The sequence below is a fragment of the Vombatus ursinus genome, unplaced genomic scaffold (genome assembly GCF_900497805.2).
Source record: "Vombatus ursinus unplaced genomic scaffold, bare-nosed wombat genome assembly UNPS02005659.1, whole genome shotgun sequence".
Taxonomy (NCBI): domain Eukaryota; kingdom Metazoa; phylum Chordata; class Mammalia; order Diprotodontia; family Vombatidae; genus Vombatus; species Vombatus ursinus.
In genome coordinates this window covers 7,641,064-7,659,235 of record NW_020945437.1, presented here as the reverse complement: position 1 = coordinate 7,659,235, position 18,172 = coordinate 7,641,064, and the positions used below count along the sequence as shown (strand labels likewise).

The 18,172-nt window shown below is 43.2% G+C and overlaps 1 protein-coding gene across 3 annotated transcripts in view; it reads right to left on the bottom strand.

Moving 5' to 3' along the window:
- Positions 1-17,326, bottom strand: part of FZD4 (frizzled class receptor 4) — a 29,310-nt gene extending 11,984 nt beyond the window's left edge. Inside the window, exons 1-3 of one of the 3 annotated variants that reach the window (XM_027848121.1) lie at positions 16,998-17,326; positions 12,484-13,746; positions 7,594-9,289 (exon numbers count right to left, since the gene is read on the bottom strand). In XM_027848121.1, coding sequence (XP_027703922.1) covers positions 9,278-9,289; positions 12,484-13,746; positions 16,998-17,303 — 1,581 coding nt within the window. In that variant the 5' untranslated portion in view covers positions 17,304-17,326 and the 3' untranslated portion in view covers positions 7,594-9,277. Of the gene's footprint in view, positions 1-7,593; positions 9,290-12,270; positions 13,747-16,997 lie in introns of those variants that run through there. The other 2 variants (XM_027848120.1, XM_027848119.1) reach the window with 2 other exon arrangements.
- Positions 17,327-18,172: the final 846 nt, after the last annotated feature.

The window sequence follows — 18,172 nt, the reverse complement described above, 5'->3', positions numbered from 1 at the left end:
ATAAATAGTAAATTGAAGAAAAAAACTTAAGTGAGTGTAACTTGAGAGAGCTTATAAATGCTTTATTCATTTGAGAGTAGAAGAGAAAAAGATTTGCCCAGCTGAAAAGTGGTGAAGATCAGAAGTGTGGCAGTTAACAGATAGAAGCAACTTTATTGTAGTTCAGATGTTCCTGAATGGAACAATAATTCCACAGCCTGAAATTCAGAGTCATAAAGTGTCGAGGCACATGGGTTTCTCTCACTCATGTGTTTCTCTACCGGGTTTCTAAAAGTGTGTGCTCACTCTCCCTAAAAAATTCAGTGTGCATTGGTGAGAGTCTGTGACTCAGGTTTATGTGTGTATTATAATGTATTTATTATTCCTGTATTTGTTTTATTGTTAAGTAAATGGTTATGCTTAAGATCTAAATATGTTATCATCATGATAACTAGCATTTATTTAGTAGTTTAAAGTTTTCAAAGTAGCATATACATACATACATACGTATATGCAATATATGTACCTATACATACATATATGTGTATATGTGTGTACACATATATACATATATATATATATGTATATATAAAATTTGATCCTCACAACTGTCCTGTGAGGTAGGTACTATTATTGTCCTCATTTTACAGATAAAGAAATTGATAGTGAGAGGTTGTGACTTGCCCAGGGTCACACTTCCCATAAGTATACGAATTAGGATTTGAACTCAAGTCATCCAAGTCAGCCCTTTGTTTACCATTTTCTCTAGTTGCCTCTAATGTCATTATTGTGAATGGCTGATTTTGTATGAATGGAAGTGCCCCAGTGGAGGCTAAAGAGCTAAAGAGGAAGAGGAGTATATTCCCCCATTACAAGGTTACACCTAGGATCCTAAGAGAGTTTGAATGTGGATAGTGGTGGTCTTTCTCTGGGAACCTTGACCTGCCTCAGTTAGGAAAGGTTAGAGAGAGCCAGCCAACCCAGAGAGTCGGTAGGAGTCCATACACTCCACGTGAGAGGTAGGAGATGCTACTGTCACCCCACACATACTACATCTGTACACCTTTTTGTTTTGTTCCTCTTTTTTTATCCATTTGTGTTGTCTTCAGCTCCTCATTCACTCACCCTACATAGCTAATCAATTGTCAAATCTGGCCATTTTTATTTCCACAATATCTCTGAAATCCACCTGTCCTTTCTACTCACCCAACCACCAACCTAGCCCAGGCTTTCACCGCCTCTCACCTGGGCCATTACAAGGCAACTAATTGGTCCTTTTGCCTCAAATCTCTTCCCATTCTAATCAACGCTCCACACAATAGCCAAAGATTTTCCTAAAAGTGATCTGACCACGTCATTCCCCTACTCTATAAACTTCAGGGGTTCCCTATTACCTCTCCGATCAAATATAAATTCCTCAGTTTGGCATCTAAAGTCTTTCACAACCTGGCCCCAACCTACTTTTGTAGGTTCTTTAGACTTTACTCTAAAAATGTCACAATCCATCCAAACTGGCCTTCTTCCTTTTCTTCAAACACAGAACTCCATCTTCCATCTACTTGTCTTTGCACCGCTTGAACCCTGCTCCTCGAATACACTTGTTCTCCCCTTCACCTCTCGGAATCCCTACTTTTCTCAAGGCTCAGTTCAAAGTTTATTCTCTACATGAAAACTTTTCTGGCTCCCCAGCTGCTAGTTCCTTACTCCCAAAATTATCTCCTCTATATTTTGTATATATCTATGTTGGTACGTGTTGTTTCTCCTAACCAGATTGTAAGTTTCTTGAGGACAAGGAGTATCCCATTTTAGACTTTGTGCTTTGCACATAACAAGCACTTAATGAATGCTTGTTACATTAGAATATAAGATCTTTGAGGGCAGAGATTACCTTTCTTTCTTCTTGTATGGGTATTCCCAACACTTAGTACAGAATATTTTGTTGTTATTTAGTCATTTTTGAGTTGTGTCCAACTCTTTCTGACCCTATCTGGGATTTTCTTGGCAAAGATACAGGAATGGTTTACCGGTTCATGTTATATATAAGGAAACTGAAGCAAACAGGGTTAAGTGACTTGTCCAGGGTCACACGGTTAGTAAATGTCTGAGGCCAGATTTGAACTCAGGAATGACTCCAGGGCCTGTGCTCTATATGCTGTAACACCTAACTGCCCCATCTAGCTCATGGTGATTAATAAATGCTTATTGATTGACAGACTGATATTCTTTGTATATTAGAAGGTTTGTTGATAAATGTTAAGTTCATAAAAAAACTTGTTTAAATATTTATTTAGTCAGATCAATGTAAACAACCAAATGAATGAATCAATGAGCCAATAAATGAACACAGGTTCACACAGCTATTCCTAGCATTATTATTAATTAATCAGTATTATTAACAAATCCTATCAGATCCAGGATTTGAATGCTGATTTCTGCTGACTCTAAGTAAAAGGTTTTGTCCAATAGACCTAGGACTCGTAAACCTGTATTCTTTTTAAATTCTCCAATACTTACTCAGCATTCTGGGCTCTCTCAATATTTATTGGAAGGAGGAGGAAGAAGAGAAAAAAGTACCAATTAAAATAAGCCGTCTGCAAAGCACATCGACACTGGAAACTGGTCAGAGAAGCATCTAATCATAATAGTGATTATCAATTTTAGTCCCGTCATCGCACGGAGGAGAAAACTGAGGACCTAAAAAGCTAAGTGACTTGGCCAAGGTCACACATCTCATTAATGGCACCCTGTAACTGTTTTTGAAGCTTAAGTTTGAGTCTCTAGAAGTATTACTGTGATACCACTTTTCCAGAGAATACTGGCAATTAAAAAAACACTTGGCCTGACCCTGTCATCCACTTCCTATGCAGTGGCCAAATCCATCAGTCACCGTTCCTGTTTCCCCATCTGTGAGGTATGGCTGTGCAGTAATTATCCTGACATGCCTGGAGTTTTGTATGGCACTAATAAAACCAAGAGGGGAAAGGGGAGGGGGGAGTAAGTACATTCTCAGGCCCTAAAGGAAATCAAGTCGTGCTTACAGAAACTCGGGCAGTGGGCCTAAAGGAAAATCAGGCAGCAGACAGAAAGGAAGTTTGAAAATTCATCATTATACTCTCTTCCCATTCACTGTACCAGTGCGGGGTGCTTAGAATGCATTCTCCTAATGATAGGATGACTGAAGTGGAACATTAAACTACCATTTTGCAGATGAGAAAACTGCTGTGTTTTAAATGATTTGTCTAAAGTTATGCAGGTAGTAAGCAACAGACCCCAGATTTAAACCCACATCACCTAATGCCAAAGTCAGCATTCTTTCCACTGCTCCAAGCTTCCTCATGATGATCACAGAATGCAGAACCCTAGGTAGGCGGGTCCAGATAGGAAAACCACACATTTCCTTCTTCCATATCAATTTTTTTGTTTGTTTGTTTGGTTTGTTTGGTTTTGTTGTTGTTGTTGTTGTTGTTGTTGTTGCTGTTTTTGGCCAGGCAATAGGGTTAAGTGACTTGCCCAGGGTCAAGCAGCTAGTGAGTGTCAAATGTCTGAAGTTGGATTTGAACTCACGTCTTCCTGAATCCAGAGCTGGTACTCCATCCACTGCACCATCTAGCTGCCCCTATGCATTCCCTTCTTTTCCCCAGAACATGGAAGTAGGATGGAAAAGGGGAAGGGGAAAGGAAGGAATAAGTACCTACTATGTGCCAGACACGGTGTCAGACACGGCTTTACAAACGTTATTTCATTTGATCATCACATCCCTGGGAGGTAATTATCATACCCATTTTTTCAGTTGAAGAAACTGAAACAGAGGTCAAGTGACTTGCCCAGGGTCATACTGCAAATAAGTGTCAAAGGCCAGATTTGAATTCAAGTCTTCTAGACTCCTAAACCAGCACTATTCACTTAGCCATATAAACTATTTCAATGGGTGAGGATAAGAAGGAAATTCCTTCCCCACTCCTTCTGCTAGTAGAGGATAGTCATAGGGAAAAAACCTTCCCCTTTGACTGGCTCTTGTCCACTCTACGTGTCACACCCAATCCCATCACCCCTTCCCTCCTCCACCTGTCCTCAGCCTAGGCACTGAGGTAGATACATCTAAAAGTTTGGACTAGCCATACACCTAGGTACTTACACCACGCTGAATGCCCAGGAGCAGCAGTATCAGCAGCAAACACCAGCCTTTTAAGGTTATTCCAGACTTTGTCACTCAAGATAACTTGTCTTTAAACATGGAAGAGGCATTAGATGTACTCAGTGTAGCTTCAAATGAAAGAAATGGGACCAAATAGGTGGAAGCTACAGGGAAACTGATTTTGGCTTAATATAAAGATTAACTTCCTAAGGATTAGAGCTGTTCAACTGTGGATTGTCTGTCTAAGGAGGGAATGAGTTCCACATCACAGAAGATCTTCAAACAGACTGGGGTAACCATTCAAGAATTCTGTCAAGTGGAATCATCCATTAGGCAGGGAGTTGGACCAGATGAACTCTGAGGCCTCTTCTAACTCTGGGATATGAAGACCCATTAAGGTGTCTACCAAAGAAACTGGGTATCTTCCCAGATCTCAATAAGTTATTCTTATTATTTTTTAGTAAATTACAGACTCAGCTTCTCTACTTTTGTAATGAATTCATGGGCATTACAGAAGAGAGCAATGAAACAAGAGGTGTCATATCACTTAATGGGAAGAGTCTAGAAGTTGTGTCATTGCTTAGTTGTTTTCAGTCACGTCCAACTCTTCATGGCCTCTTTTGGGGTTTTTGTGGCAAACAGATTGGAGTAGTTTTTCCATTTTCTTCTCCAGCTCATTTTACAGATAAGGAAACTGAGGCAAACAAGGTTAAGTGACTCGTCCAGGGTCATGCTGCCGGTAAGTGTCTGAGGCTGGATTTGAAGTCAGGTCTTTCTGACTTCAGGCCCTGAACTCCATCCACTGAACCACCTAGCTATGTCCTTTAAAGCTAAATAGGATCAGTTGAATGGACAGCCCAACTAACAGCTGACTCTAACAGTCATTCAGGGTGGCTTTTGAGCAATGCTCGAGTTGTAAGCAAGGCCAGGGGGCAAAGGAAATGCAAGAGCTGATAGCTGGGAAAGTTGGACAGCTAGAACAATCAGGATTTGTATATGTTTTGGGTTATGTCTCATTCTACATGATCTGGATAGTCAGGTTTCTCCTATAGCTCAATCCTCCCCTCCACTTCATAGAAAGGAGCCAACTTTTCCCTTTTTTCACTTTCTCTCCTTGATTATCAAGAAGAGATTACTATCCAATAGTGGCCAGCCTATGTATTGACCTACTCAATACTCTTTACTGCTGCTTTTAATTTGTGATTTCCTACCCCTTGGGAAAGCAAAACAACAGAACTTGGGCAGCTGAAAGAAAAATATTGCAAAAGAAAATTTGAAGTTATATAGAAAATGAAGGAACAAATCTTTTTTAAGACCCTGCGACATGAAAGGTGCAAAGATGGTCATGAGGATTAACTTTTTTTTAACTTTCTTTATTTTTCCTCAGGTTTTTTGTCTGCATTTTTTTCCACAAGATGACTAATATGGAAATATGTTTTGCATGACTACACATGTATAACCTTTATCAAATTGCTTACCTTCTCAATGATAGGGGAGGGGAGGGAAGATGGGAAACAATTTGGAACTCAAAATTGTAAAAAAAATGAAGGCTGAAATTGTTTTTACATGTAATCAGGAAAAAATACTTAAATTCAAAAATAAAAAATAGCAAAGTGAAGTAAGCAGAGCCAGAAAACAACATATTCAATGACTACAACAACAAAACAAAATTGAATACTGTGACACTATAATGAGCAAGATTGATCCCAAAGAGGAGGTCTGAGAATGCATCTTCTTTCTCCCTTCTTTGCAAAGGTGAGAGACTGTAAGTGTGAAACACTACATATTGTCAGACCTGAGCATGTTTCATTAAGTTTTGTTGCAATTTTTTTCTTCTTAGTAATAAGAGAGCCACGGGAATGGGGATGGGGAGATAGGGTAAATAAATATTGGGAAATGGCAGTGACAAATAAACAAGATAGCAAAAAAATGTCAAAAGAAAAAAGTTATTCCTTATTCACACAAGGGCTAATAAACAAAACTTTATTTTCCTTTGATACAAAAATTAAATAGCAAAGTTTCTTTTGTACAGTGATAAATTAGAAATTTACAGTACATACATTATTGCAGATATGCTTTTGTACATCCTAAAAAACATCAGTGTCCATTGTCTTTAAAGTTCAGAAATTCATTCAGGACATGTTTAATAGACTATCATCCTGGTACCTCTATGTCCAACATCTCAGAACCTTCACAGGTTGGCCTCCAGATGGCTGGCTGTAGGGTGGGAAGAGGGGCTATAAGAGCTGGCTGCAATGCCATTTACAATAGGGCTAGTCACATTTCAGCTGTTCCCTCTTCTAAATGCAATCAATACTCAAAGCACCTTCCTTCAAAGGAGCTCAAGAGTCTTTAGTGTTGATACTCCTGCAACCTCACTCACAACATCCCTGTGAGGTAGGTGGGAGCCAGGCAAGACCCACAGGTAGAGACTCTGGCAGTGAGTGGTTTAAGTGACCGACCTACACCTAAGTGCAATAACTGAGTCAATCATTCATTCACAAAAGTGAAATGAGAAAGCACCTTCCATTTATAGGACTCCAGTGACAGGTGCTGAGGAAGACATGATCTCAGCCTTCATAGGCTTTATAATCAAGCAGTAGAATGACGACAACGGAGAGGGGATGAAAATATTTCTGAAACAAAGACCACCTGAAAGCAAAAATAGACATCAGTCTTTCATTGACCAGAAACTCTCTTCTTCGAAATAGACAGAGGACAGACGAACACAGCAATGAAGAAACCAAAAGCACTAGTCTACCTAAATGCCACCTTGAATGATGATGGTGATTTTGAACACTATAGAAGACCAAGGAGAAATTCAAGCACAATGGAAATGAATAGATTTGAGCTAAGCCTCGCTACTTGAGGCCTACCTTGAATCAACACTGCAGACTCTGCCAATTCGAAAAGGAAAAAGAAAAAAGAAAAAAAAAGAGAAGCTTAAATGAGGCCCAAGTCAGTGCCATCAAGGCCAGTTAGACTTAGCAAAAGAAAGCATTACAGCAGGACCTTTGTTACAACACCATTCTCAAGGGCCTACTTCACGCTGTGTAAATTATGTTACCCAAGTAGCTGGCAGGAAGTAGAGCTAACCAGATTGGCTGAGAAAATATTTTAGTGAAATCAAATAAATGCCACTGCTTTAAAAAAAAAATAGGCAGTATATTCACTCCCTGGTCAAGCAAAGGGTTCTCTTGGCAGCTGGAAAGAATCCCTATCTTGGGTCTAAGGAGAGGATAGCATAGGTCTTTTTCCCAGGCAAGATACAAACCCAAGTTAGGGGCCTGGGCCCAAGCACAAGAAAGAAAAGAATAAGGAATTTGCCAAGGAACAATAAAGCATGAGTATTTAAATCAAAAGCCCTCTCTAACATGCCTGCTATAGCACAGAACACTAATAATAATAGTAACTAAGATTTATATATGGCTTTAAAGTTTGTAAAGCACTTTACATGCGTTATATATCATTTGAACCTCACAAGTAAGTATTAGAGGTATTACTATTTCCATTTTGCAGATAAGAACACTGAGGCTCAGCCAGGTTAAGTGACTCAATCACAGTCAAACACAGCTAGTGCCCAAGGCAGGATGTGACCTCAGGTTTTCCTGACTCCAACTCTAGCACTCTCTCTACAATTCCATATAGCATGCATGCAGTGTACAGAAGTTTGTGTTACTCTTCTTGGTTTATCCCTCAACCTTCCAGCTCTGGATTTCCCGGCTCTGCTACCCTATAAAAGTACTGCAGTTGCCATTTCTACAAGCAGCCAAAGGTTGCACCATATTTTCAGACTTTGGCAGTGGCTGCTATGAAAAAGAATTATAGGCTCACAGATGTAGAATTGAAAAAATTGTCAGTGATCATCTCAAAATCAAATAGAAATGGGGCCCACTAAAATCCATGTCAGGATCCCTGCAGGCCTGAATATTGACTTAGAAAAACACACACTAAAGTGGGCTGCACTTTGACCCTTCTGATCTAGTCCATCTCCCCCATTTTACAGATGTGGGAACTGAGGCCTGGAGAAGGGAAGAAGTGGCAGGACTGGAGGACATGATGTGGTTCTATTAATAGTAACGCAGTCTCAGGATCTGGATGCCAAGAATACTGAATAGGGGCTAGACTTGGAGTCCGGAAGACTTAGGTTAAAATCCTGCTTTTACCTGATTTTAGGCAAGTAACTTAACCTCTATGTGCCTCAGTTCCCATATCTGTAAAATGAAAGGGTTGGACTCCATGGCTTTTAAGGTTTCCTTCCAAATCAAAATCTAGATCTCCAGTGTAGGAGAGAATTGATGGGGAAACATCAGAAGAAAGCCAACTCATGGAAATGAAGCCTTCTCCCCCTTCCCCCACTTTGTCCGGTTCCAGGACACCTCAGCAAGCTGCTAACCCAGCAGCAGTCCAAGAGGACAGAAAATGGGCCAGCATTAGAGGAAAAGGATGTGAATCAAGTTCAGCCAGACCACCTTGCTTGCCCAAACAGACTCCATAGTAATTCATTCTATTCTGCCCTGAAATTCATCCTGGCCTAAGAAGGGGGAGGGGTGGAAGAGGGAAGGGAAGAAGTTCAGCAGAGATTTGAGAATACTCTGGTTTAATGGTTTAGTAGATTCCCATCTGAAAGTGGATGGAGAGGCTTTGGTTTTTATAGCTAAATTCTCCAGCTACCAAAGAATCTTCCCACAAGTGACAGATGACAACTTCTCCCAAGTTCCAAAGGAAGAAAAGCAGTCTTGGCTTTTTGCCAGGCAAGATGCTGCCACAACATTAACCAAGATAAGCCACAGTGAATCCCAATACAGAGGATAAGAAATGGAATTGCCTGCCAGTGGAATTACCTTCCCCCTCAGACCTGTACTCACAAAGCACTTTGTTTGCAATTGTATGATGCATTTACCATGTAATACTGTATATTAAAGCCATCTGGATTTGTCTTCTCCCCCCAGCAGAGGCCAGGGGCCATGCCTTATCCAAACTTTCTATCTCCCCTGTAGATGCTTAATTTAATTGAAAAGGAGGGCAAAGGATACCTGGCCTTCCTGAAACCAGCAGAGATGGATCCCAGCCTTGCAAAGGAAGGTTGTTTGCATTATGGTCCACAAGGTTTCCCTGCAGAGTCACTGCTGCTTCGCCCCCTGCCATGCCCATGCTCCTACATTAGGGAGTAATCTTAAAAAAAAAAAAAAAGGAAGAAGAAGAAATCACGCAGGGAGGTGAGAGTGAGTGCCAAGAGTGGAAGGCCCCACTTGCCTTACTGCACTAAAGGCCCATGGAACACATGGATGGGCTTTCAGGGAGGCTCCACTCCACTTTGCAAAGTGGACAAAGCAGTTCAACAGACCCAAACGAGGCCAGAATTAAGCAATCCCGTGGTGAAAACCCCTGACAGTAGAATAAAAACGAATGTGTGCACCTTTGTGTCCACAGAGTTGTATACATAGTAGGCATTCTTTGGGTTCAAATGCCAAATGGGATAGAGGTTCTTCAAAGCAGATATAAACTGTCTGAGGCTCTGGCTACAGCAAAAAGCCAACTAACACACTGTGGAAAACACAGATGCAAACATCATTCCACCAAATTCCTCTGCCTACTCTTAACCTAGAGTCTATATACTGAAGAAAAATATTTTTAATAACTGTATTGCAATTTAATTTGTTGTAATACACTAACATATTGCAATATAATTTGTTTCCTCGGTAATCTGGTGTCTTTTACATTTTGTATGTAAAATCATTATTCTGAAAAGGGGTCCATAGGCTTCCCCAAACTGCTTCCAGAGGGAAGGGTTCATGCTGCAGAACAGGTTAAGAATGCCTGCTCTCAGTCTTAAATATATCATTCATTTGAAAGGCAGCAGGAGGGAAACTTGGCAAGGTAATCTACATGGTCCAAGCTTCAACTCAGCTAGCAGAGGTGACTGCTACTGATTGTGGACATTTTTACCTTAGAAGGCAAGAGACTTGATGAGCAGTGTGGCATGTCAGCACCTAGCAAATGACCAACACTGCAGCATGTGAAAGCTGGTCTCCTGACTTTCCCACTCGAGTATTCTCTCCTACTAGATTAGACTGCCCAAGTCACAAGATCACTGAAATGTTAGGATTAAAAGACTTATAAAATGCAGAATTGTTAACAGCCAGGCATCCATATTAAGCCTCAGTTAAGTCATTCTCCCTCCTGAGTAGTTCTTCCTCCTTTCCCTGGGCCAGATTTGATGCACAACTCCCTAGGCACTGGAGTAGAGCGTGAGTAAGGGCAGATTCTGCCCCTGTGCAAGCATTTGGTGGCCCTGGACATTTATGGGAACTGTCTGTGTGCAGAACAGGGAGTTCAAGGTTTACATTCTACATGCAATACAGTCTCTGATTTAAGCTAAACTGATTCACGCCAGCCTTGCCAAGGATCCTTTCTCAACCTCCTAGAGTCGTGACTGATCATACCAGTCACGGTGTTCAATATTTGACAGAAGCAAGCAATAAAAGAAGCTTATCACCAAAATCTGGCCACTTACTTGGAATTCTGAGACTCTAGATACATATACAAATCAGAGGGGCCAGAGCTTTCCTATTTAAAGAATACAGTTTGTTTAAAAAAAAAAAAAGATGAATGAACCTATGATATGCTGTTGCTAAGTAGGGGCTACATCCAAGGCTGGTTATGAATTGGATGGAAAGGATCAAAAGTATGTCCAGTAATGGCAAACACTGCATTTGTTGCAGACTAGAAGCCTAAAGAAGGTCTTAGGCAGGTTAATGCTTGGGACAACTACATTTTCAAAAGAACTGCTATTTTCCAGAAACTGCTAGAGTTCTCCTTCAATGTGAAGCAAGTTTTCACAGTCCAAAGCATGGGGCCAGTCAACAATGGGGCAATTAAGACCTGTGAGTTCTCAGCACTAGGCAGGTTTATATGGTTTACACTATGTCCCCTGCTAACTAAACAAGGTCCTTGCTGGAAGTCAGGAGATTCATTAAGCACCATATAAATACTTCAGGCCATGCTGCCTCCGAGGGAGCCAGCAAGAGCCATCGCCAATTACTAGGAAACAATTGTGCACCAAGGAGTTGTATTTGCTCCTCTCAGATCCCTTTACAGAAGGGAAAATGTCTCCATTGTTGAATGGAGGAGACCAGACTCTGATAACATTCTTACATTTTTTAAAAAATGTGCTATCATTCTGAGAATGCAAGCTGACCATAGCTTAAAGTCAGGCAGGGGACTATGTCATGGTCGGAGAATGTGCTTTTAATTGTAATTGACACACACAAATTACACAGTTAATCTGTGTGAACACAAAGTTGCCAAGAAACTTAACATTTTAGTCCTTCCAGACTGGCGTCTGCAGAGATGCAATCACACAAAGTGAAATATATTAAGTCTTAATTGCTCATTGCAACGGGTCTCTGGGGTGTGTAAGGTAAGTAGACTTGGTAAATCTCATTTTTCTCTGAATTAAGTGATTGTCAGAAAGTGAATCACCCTTAATTCCCCATTCCCCCACTCCCTTGGTCATGCTGTATTTTTTTAATTAGCATAAAGATATGCATTTAAGTCATTAATGCAAAATGTGAGGTGCAGAGGAGTGAAAGACTAATATCCTGGAACAGAAGGAGATACTGAAATAAGGTTTTTCGTTTTGTTTCGTTTTGTTTTCCACTGGGCCCTCTATGTGCTTTTACACTTTGCCCCAACAATCCTATTTCATTACAAAGACAATGAAATATTTTTACATCACCATTGTGGGTATGATCGGCACAGCTCTGAGGAGCAAACTGGGCACCATGGAAAATGTTTAAGTTATGCTGTAAACACCTTTGAAAAAACCAAACTAGAAAACCCTTGTAACACTTCTCTGAACTCAACATTTCCAGTGTTTATTGGTTGGGTTACTATTTGAAAGACCCAGTTAGTATCTGAAATCTTAAAGGGTTTAAAAAGTTAATTTTTCTCCCTGCAAGTTACAAAACATAGCTCTGATAACTGCTGACCACACAGGGGGCAGCAACTTTGACACTAAAGTGGCAGGGTCTGTATACAATGTCAGGACTGCAACCTGCTAAAGTGATCAGCAGTTTGACTTTTCACAGCTTTGAAAGCCTCTATTGGCCTTTCTATTTGGGAGAACGCCACTGCTGGCAGCAGAAATGCTGTAAGGTTACATGTTTGGGGCTCTTTATTTTTTAGTATGTGTTGGGTACTCATACATATGAGCCTTGCTCAAAACGATTGAGGGGGGGGTGCACATTTCTACCAAAATGCAAGCATTTCCCCCTTTGGGGCTTGCAAGTTGGCTGTGTTTATACTACAGTTTCATTTCCTTTCCCGGGCTTTACCCAACCATCTCCCCTCTTCTCTCGTTTTACCTTCCCTGAGTTCACCAGTCTGTTGGAACATTTCTGCCACGTGTGGAGTGTCTTAGCAGACCATATCCACATGCCAGAAGTGATCCCCACCAACAACGACATAAAGATTTTCAGCATCTCGACTGCCATGTTAGAATCATCTGCTGAATAGAGGAAGAGTGTCCAGTTGGAGATCTCATAGAAATAGCAAGCAATCACACACGTGGCAGGCACTGTATATAACACCGAGAAGACTCCGATTTTGACCATCAGCCTTTCTAGCTTGTCTGTTTTTGTCCCATCTTTCTGGAGATTGGATCGGATTTTGAATAAGGCCACCAAGCCAGCAGCAATAAATAATGTTCCAATCACCAGGTAAGTGAAGAGTGGCGCAACTACAAAACCTGTGAGCGCATCCAAGTTCTGGTTCCCAACATAGCACAGGCCTGTAAGTTCATCAGCATCGACCAGTCTCATGATCAAGATGACAATGGTTTTCACTGCTGGGATCGCCCAGGCTGCAATGTGGAAATAAGAGCTGTGCATTTCAATGGCCTCGTGACCCCATTTAAGACCGGCTGCCAAGAACCAAGTGAGCGTCAGAATAACCCACCAGATGGAGCTGGCCATCCCAAAGAAGTACATCAGTAAGAAAATTATAGCACATCCTGTGTTCTTAAGACCTTCTTGGATGAGAACTGGTTCTGCTGCCTCTTCAAAATCGCAGGATATCCTTTCCCTGCCCACAGTCAGCCTCACAATATAAGCAATGCTATAAATATTGTAGCACATACTGAGAAAGATGATGGGACGCTCAGGGTAAGAAAACCTGGATGAATCAATCAGGAAGGTCAGCACTGTGAAGGCTGTTGATATGAAGCACAGGCTGGCCCACATAGCCATCCAGATATCAGTGAACTCCTTGGCTGACCTGCTGTATAAGCCAGCATCATAGCCACACTTCAGGACACAGTTCAGGCTTCTTTTCACCCAAATGTACTGATCCGAATGTGTGCCCATGCTATGACATTCTTCCCCAGGCTGAATGGGTGTCTTATGGGGTAGGGGAACTTCTTCATCACCTGGGCCTTCCATGCACATATGGTTATGGTCATTCTGTGGGGGAAATTTGCTGCAGTTGAGGCTGTCTGGCCAGGCGAACCCAAACTCCTTCAGAACAGGTTCACACCTCCTCTTGACTGAAAGGCACATACCTCCACACGGGCCAATGGGGATGTTGATCTTCTCTGTGCACATTGGCACATACACAGAGCAAAGGAAGAACTAAATGAGCAATGAAATAGAAGAAAACAATTATACAAACAGAATTCAGGCAATATGTGTTTGTTTTCAGAATGGCCCATATTTGTATTTTATTTTTATCTCTTAAGGTAGAATAATGAAGCAGGAAGGAACCTTAGAAATAAATAGCCTGGTCCATCACCTTCATTATACCGATGAGGAAGTTGAGTCCCAGAGGGGTAGGTAACTTGCCCTGGCTAATAAACAGCACAGGCAGAACTTGATTCCAAATTCAGTGCCCTCTCCATACCATGCCACTTCCCCAAATAGCACAAAAATAATGCATTCTCCTAAAGTAATGACATCCCTAGTTTAGCTCATGTACTTCTTTGCAGTAGAAAAAGGCACCACGGATTAGTGGGTAGACTCTGGACTTGGAATCAGTAGACCTAGAGTCTGATCCCTGGGTCCTGGGTTAGCTACTTACTAACTTGTACAAACATGAGCAAATCATTTACCTTTGGTGAGCCCCAGTTTCCTCCTCTGAGAAACAGGGATAATATTTGCACTATCTAGCTCAGAGGGTTGTGGCAAAGATTAAATTAGATAATAGTTACAGGAACCATCCATGGAAACCCATAGAACTTGGGAGCCAAGGGACCTTAGAAATCAGTTTAGTCCAAACTCCATTTCTACAGATGAAGAAACTGAGGCCAGAAAGGCCAACTCACTGGCTAGTCAATGGCAGAGCCAGGACTCAAATGCAGCTCTCCTGAATCCAAGTCTAGTATTCCACCACTGCTTTATAAACATATTATTATTATTATTCTAGTAGAACAAAGAAAGTTGAGGGACATGATTACACAATCCACTTTAGAACAATATGTAAGTAAAAGCCAAGCACTCTAACTCATCTTTGGCTCCCATTTGAAAGAGTCAACGATAATCTATTTTTCTGTAGTACTTGATGGTTTTAAAACCACTGCTCTTATGACTACCCTTCAAGGGAGGCCATGCAAGATTTATTAATCCCATTTTGTAAATGAAGAAACTGGAGCTCAGAGAGGTTAGCAGACTTGGCCAAGGTTACACAGAGCTGGGCTTCAAGCCCAGTTAGCCCAGTTCCAAGCCCTTCACACTTGTCACTGTACCCTTTCCAGTCACTTAATGCTTGTTAGTGATTGATATATCCCTCTGTCTAAATTATGTTGGCCATTATTGGAAAGAGACATTTGACTTCCTACCACATCAATATTTCCCTCAAAGTAAAATGAAATGATCTCCTTTGTGCCCCACGCTTCCCAATCCCCATATCCCTCTCTTCCTAAACAGTTTGCAATGAAATAGATATTTTGATATAAGCCTTCAACCATTATGCAGTGGAGACATTTTTGGACCCATGTACAGGACGGAAACCTAGGACTTCTGTCACAGGAACTCTTTCATAAATGAGTATTCTAAAAACCCCATCTGAAAGCCCCTAAAAACTCTGTTGTCACCAATAAGAGTACAGTCCCTGTCCTCAACTCGTCCAGCCCTGATAAACAGTCTCCATGGCTCCTTACAGATGTTGTCTGTGAAGGCTACAGTTACAAGTGACTGTTTTCCAGCATGAACAGAGAGCCAGTCCTGTCCTTCAAACCGCTTGGCCGCTTCCCCAGCATACATGTAATTAAAAATACATATCCCTGTGGAAGCATTTTCCTCCAGCAAAATCACCACTGAGGTCAGGCTATGTGTTGTTTCCAAAATAAGTGCTGGAGGATCACTTCTTAAGCCCATATAAATTGCCTTTTAAGCCAACTCCAAAGTTCTGAATTTCCCAAAAGCAGAAAGCCTGTTCTGTGGTAAAGACAACTCAACAGGGAAGAGGACCGACCCAAATATCTCTCTAAATGTAAATCTTGGCTTGAAGTCATTTTTAAAATTACTTCTGTGGAAAAAAAAAAACTATACATGTCATCCATCGAGAGGCTCTTTTTGAGCAAAGTGATCAGGAGTTCTTATCCTCCCTTACCTGGACTCATGGGGCTCAGGGCTAGATTTCAACTTGGATGGGAGAAAAATGTATATCACTATGTCTCTGTTTCCTTTGTAATTCTACATACATAAAAACTTTATTCTGAGAATGGGTCCACAGGCTTCACCAGACTGCCAAAGGTGTCCATGGCACACAAAAGAGTTAAGAACTATGGAAGTGAACTCAATAAAGAGAGAGTAGCTTCTTGCTACCTTATCTGTAGATGTTACACTCCAGAGGCTAGAGATTTCTGGAGCTTTCTGCCTGGACACCTACTATTAGGAACACAGGATCTGGAGTTGGGAGGGAGCTTTACAATCTACCCCACACATCTGACAAATGATGAGACAAAGAAGGTAAGTAATTTACCATTCCTATCTGGGGGAGTGATCTCCTAACTAGTAAGTGGCAGCTGGAATTCGAACCCAGATGATCTGACTCCCAACGTGGTCTTCTTATATATCAAGTAAATGTGAGTATATGATCTGCTCTAGCTTATTCTGCTGCCCATTTCACCACTTCCATCTTTTCACAAGTGGTTTCCTTCTCCTTTAACTAAATCCTTCCTGAGTGTGAGGAAGGTCTAGGCATCTCCAGTCCCTTGAAATGTGGGAAACCATCAGAATGCAACAGGATTGTATTTCGATGGTGAACATCAACTCCTGCGGTTAGTATTGAAGAAAAGAGAATTAAAATAGAGTGACAAATTTATTTAACTGACTCGGACGAACTGCGAAGAGTTTCTATTTTATATATAAAATTTTACATATAGAATAGAAACGGGGGCGGGGGTAGAGAGGGAGGAGTTCCTTTACGTTCAAATCGAAGCTGCAGCTGGCTAGGGTGGCAGGCACTCTCTTGCACCAATCCACCAAACGGTGACCCCCTAATCTCTGGCTGAGATAACAGTCTCCAGTCCTTCCCTCACTCTGCTTCTCTAGGATTAGGGGCTTGGCCAGACAGGGGTGAGAAAGGGAGAAAAACGTTAGGGCGGGGTGCAAGAGAGGGTTCTTTAACAGGCCAGATGACTTACACAATATTTGGCTTTCAGTCTCTGAAAAGGGGGAGTAAAGGGGGAGTCACTTTCCATCCAGACTTTTACCCTTCCCTTCAGGCTGCAGAGGTAAGGGGCTCTATCTGGCGAGACATCCAAAGTGGGAACGTTTGAGACCTAGCCTCTGTTCAGTGCCAGACGGGTTGGAGGGGAGGTTAGGGGTAAGGGTTTTAGGGCACGAGTGGGAACGGGGAGGGAATCGGGAGGATCAGTGCCCACCTGTAGCTGGCTGGAGCAGCCGTACTGGATGAGCGGGGTAAAGGTAGTGAGCTGCAGCTCGGCGTCGGTCTGCAGCTCGTGCCCCACTAAGTTGGGCATCTTGGTCACGTTGTACCCCAGGTTCTGGCACATCGAGATCCGAATGGGGTCGCAGCGCCTCTCCTCTTCGTCCCCAAAAGCCCGCGCCTGCCCCAGCAGCAGCAACAGCAGCAGCAGCCCCAGCAGTGGTGGCGGCGGCGGTGGGAGGCTGAAGCAGACACCGCCGGACGTCCTCGGGACCCTCAGTCCCAGGACCCGCCGAGCCATGGCCAGGGCCAGGGGGAGGGGGAGGCGGCGGCGGCGGCGGCTCCGGCCGTTGGCCCAGAAACCCCCAGTTTGCAAGAAGAGCCGGCAGGCGAGGGAGGGGAGGCGGCCCCCACTCCGGGGTGACTGGAGCAAGAAAGCCGAAGCAAGAGGTGGGAGAGGGAGAGAGGGAGAGGAGCAGGAGGACAGTGGCTACCTCCGGGGGCAGCTGCAAGCGGCTGTGCAGGGTATCAAATGCCCCGGCCCCCGGCGGAGGGGGGGACTCCCGGGGTCATGGCTGCAAGCCGCAGCCACCCCGGCTCCCGGCTCTTGGTTTCTCGTGCTCCGCTCCGCGTCTAGCTACGCCGCTCCTGTCCTCCTGAACCAAGCTCCACAACGCTCTCCCAGCCCAGAGCCCTTGGCCAGGCGCTGTTTTCGCGAGGCGGCGGCTGGGACTTGACGGACTGCGGGCAGCTCCAATGGGAGGGCGCCGCCGACCTGGGAAAGGCGGGGTCTGCAGGGAGGAGGGGGTGCTAGACAGAGAGAGAGGCGGAGCGACTGGGCTGTTAGTAGAAGGGTCAGTCCCCACCACCCCCTCCCTCCCACCCTCTCCCCCGCGCTCCGCCTCCCTACTCTTTCCTCCCACCCGGAGCGCGGGGCTCTACAGGGACCAGGCGGGGATGGAGCGGAGTCGCTCCGTCCCCACCGGCCCCTCCCCCTCCAGTCCCAAATACCCACTCCTCTCCCAGGTGGGAAGTGCTTGGATCTCTCCTCCCCACCTCCCTCTTCGCTTCTTCATCCAACTGTCAACTCTAGCCCACTAACTCTTTCCACTCTTTCATCACTCCCTCCCCCGCTGCCTCCCCCCCCCAAAAAACTCCTTAGCGGTCTGG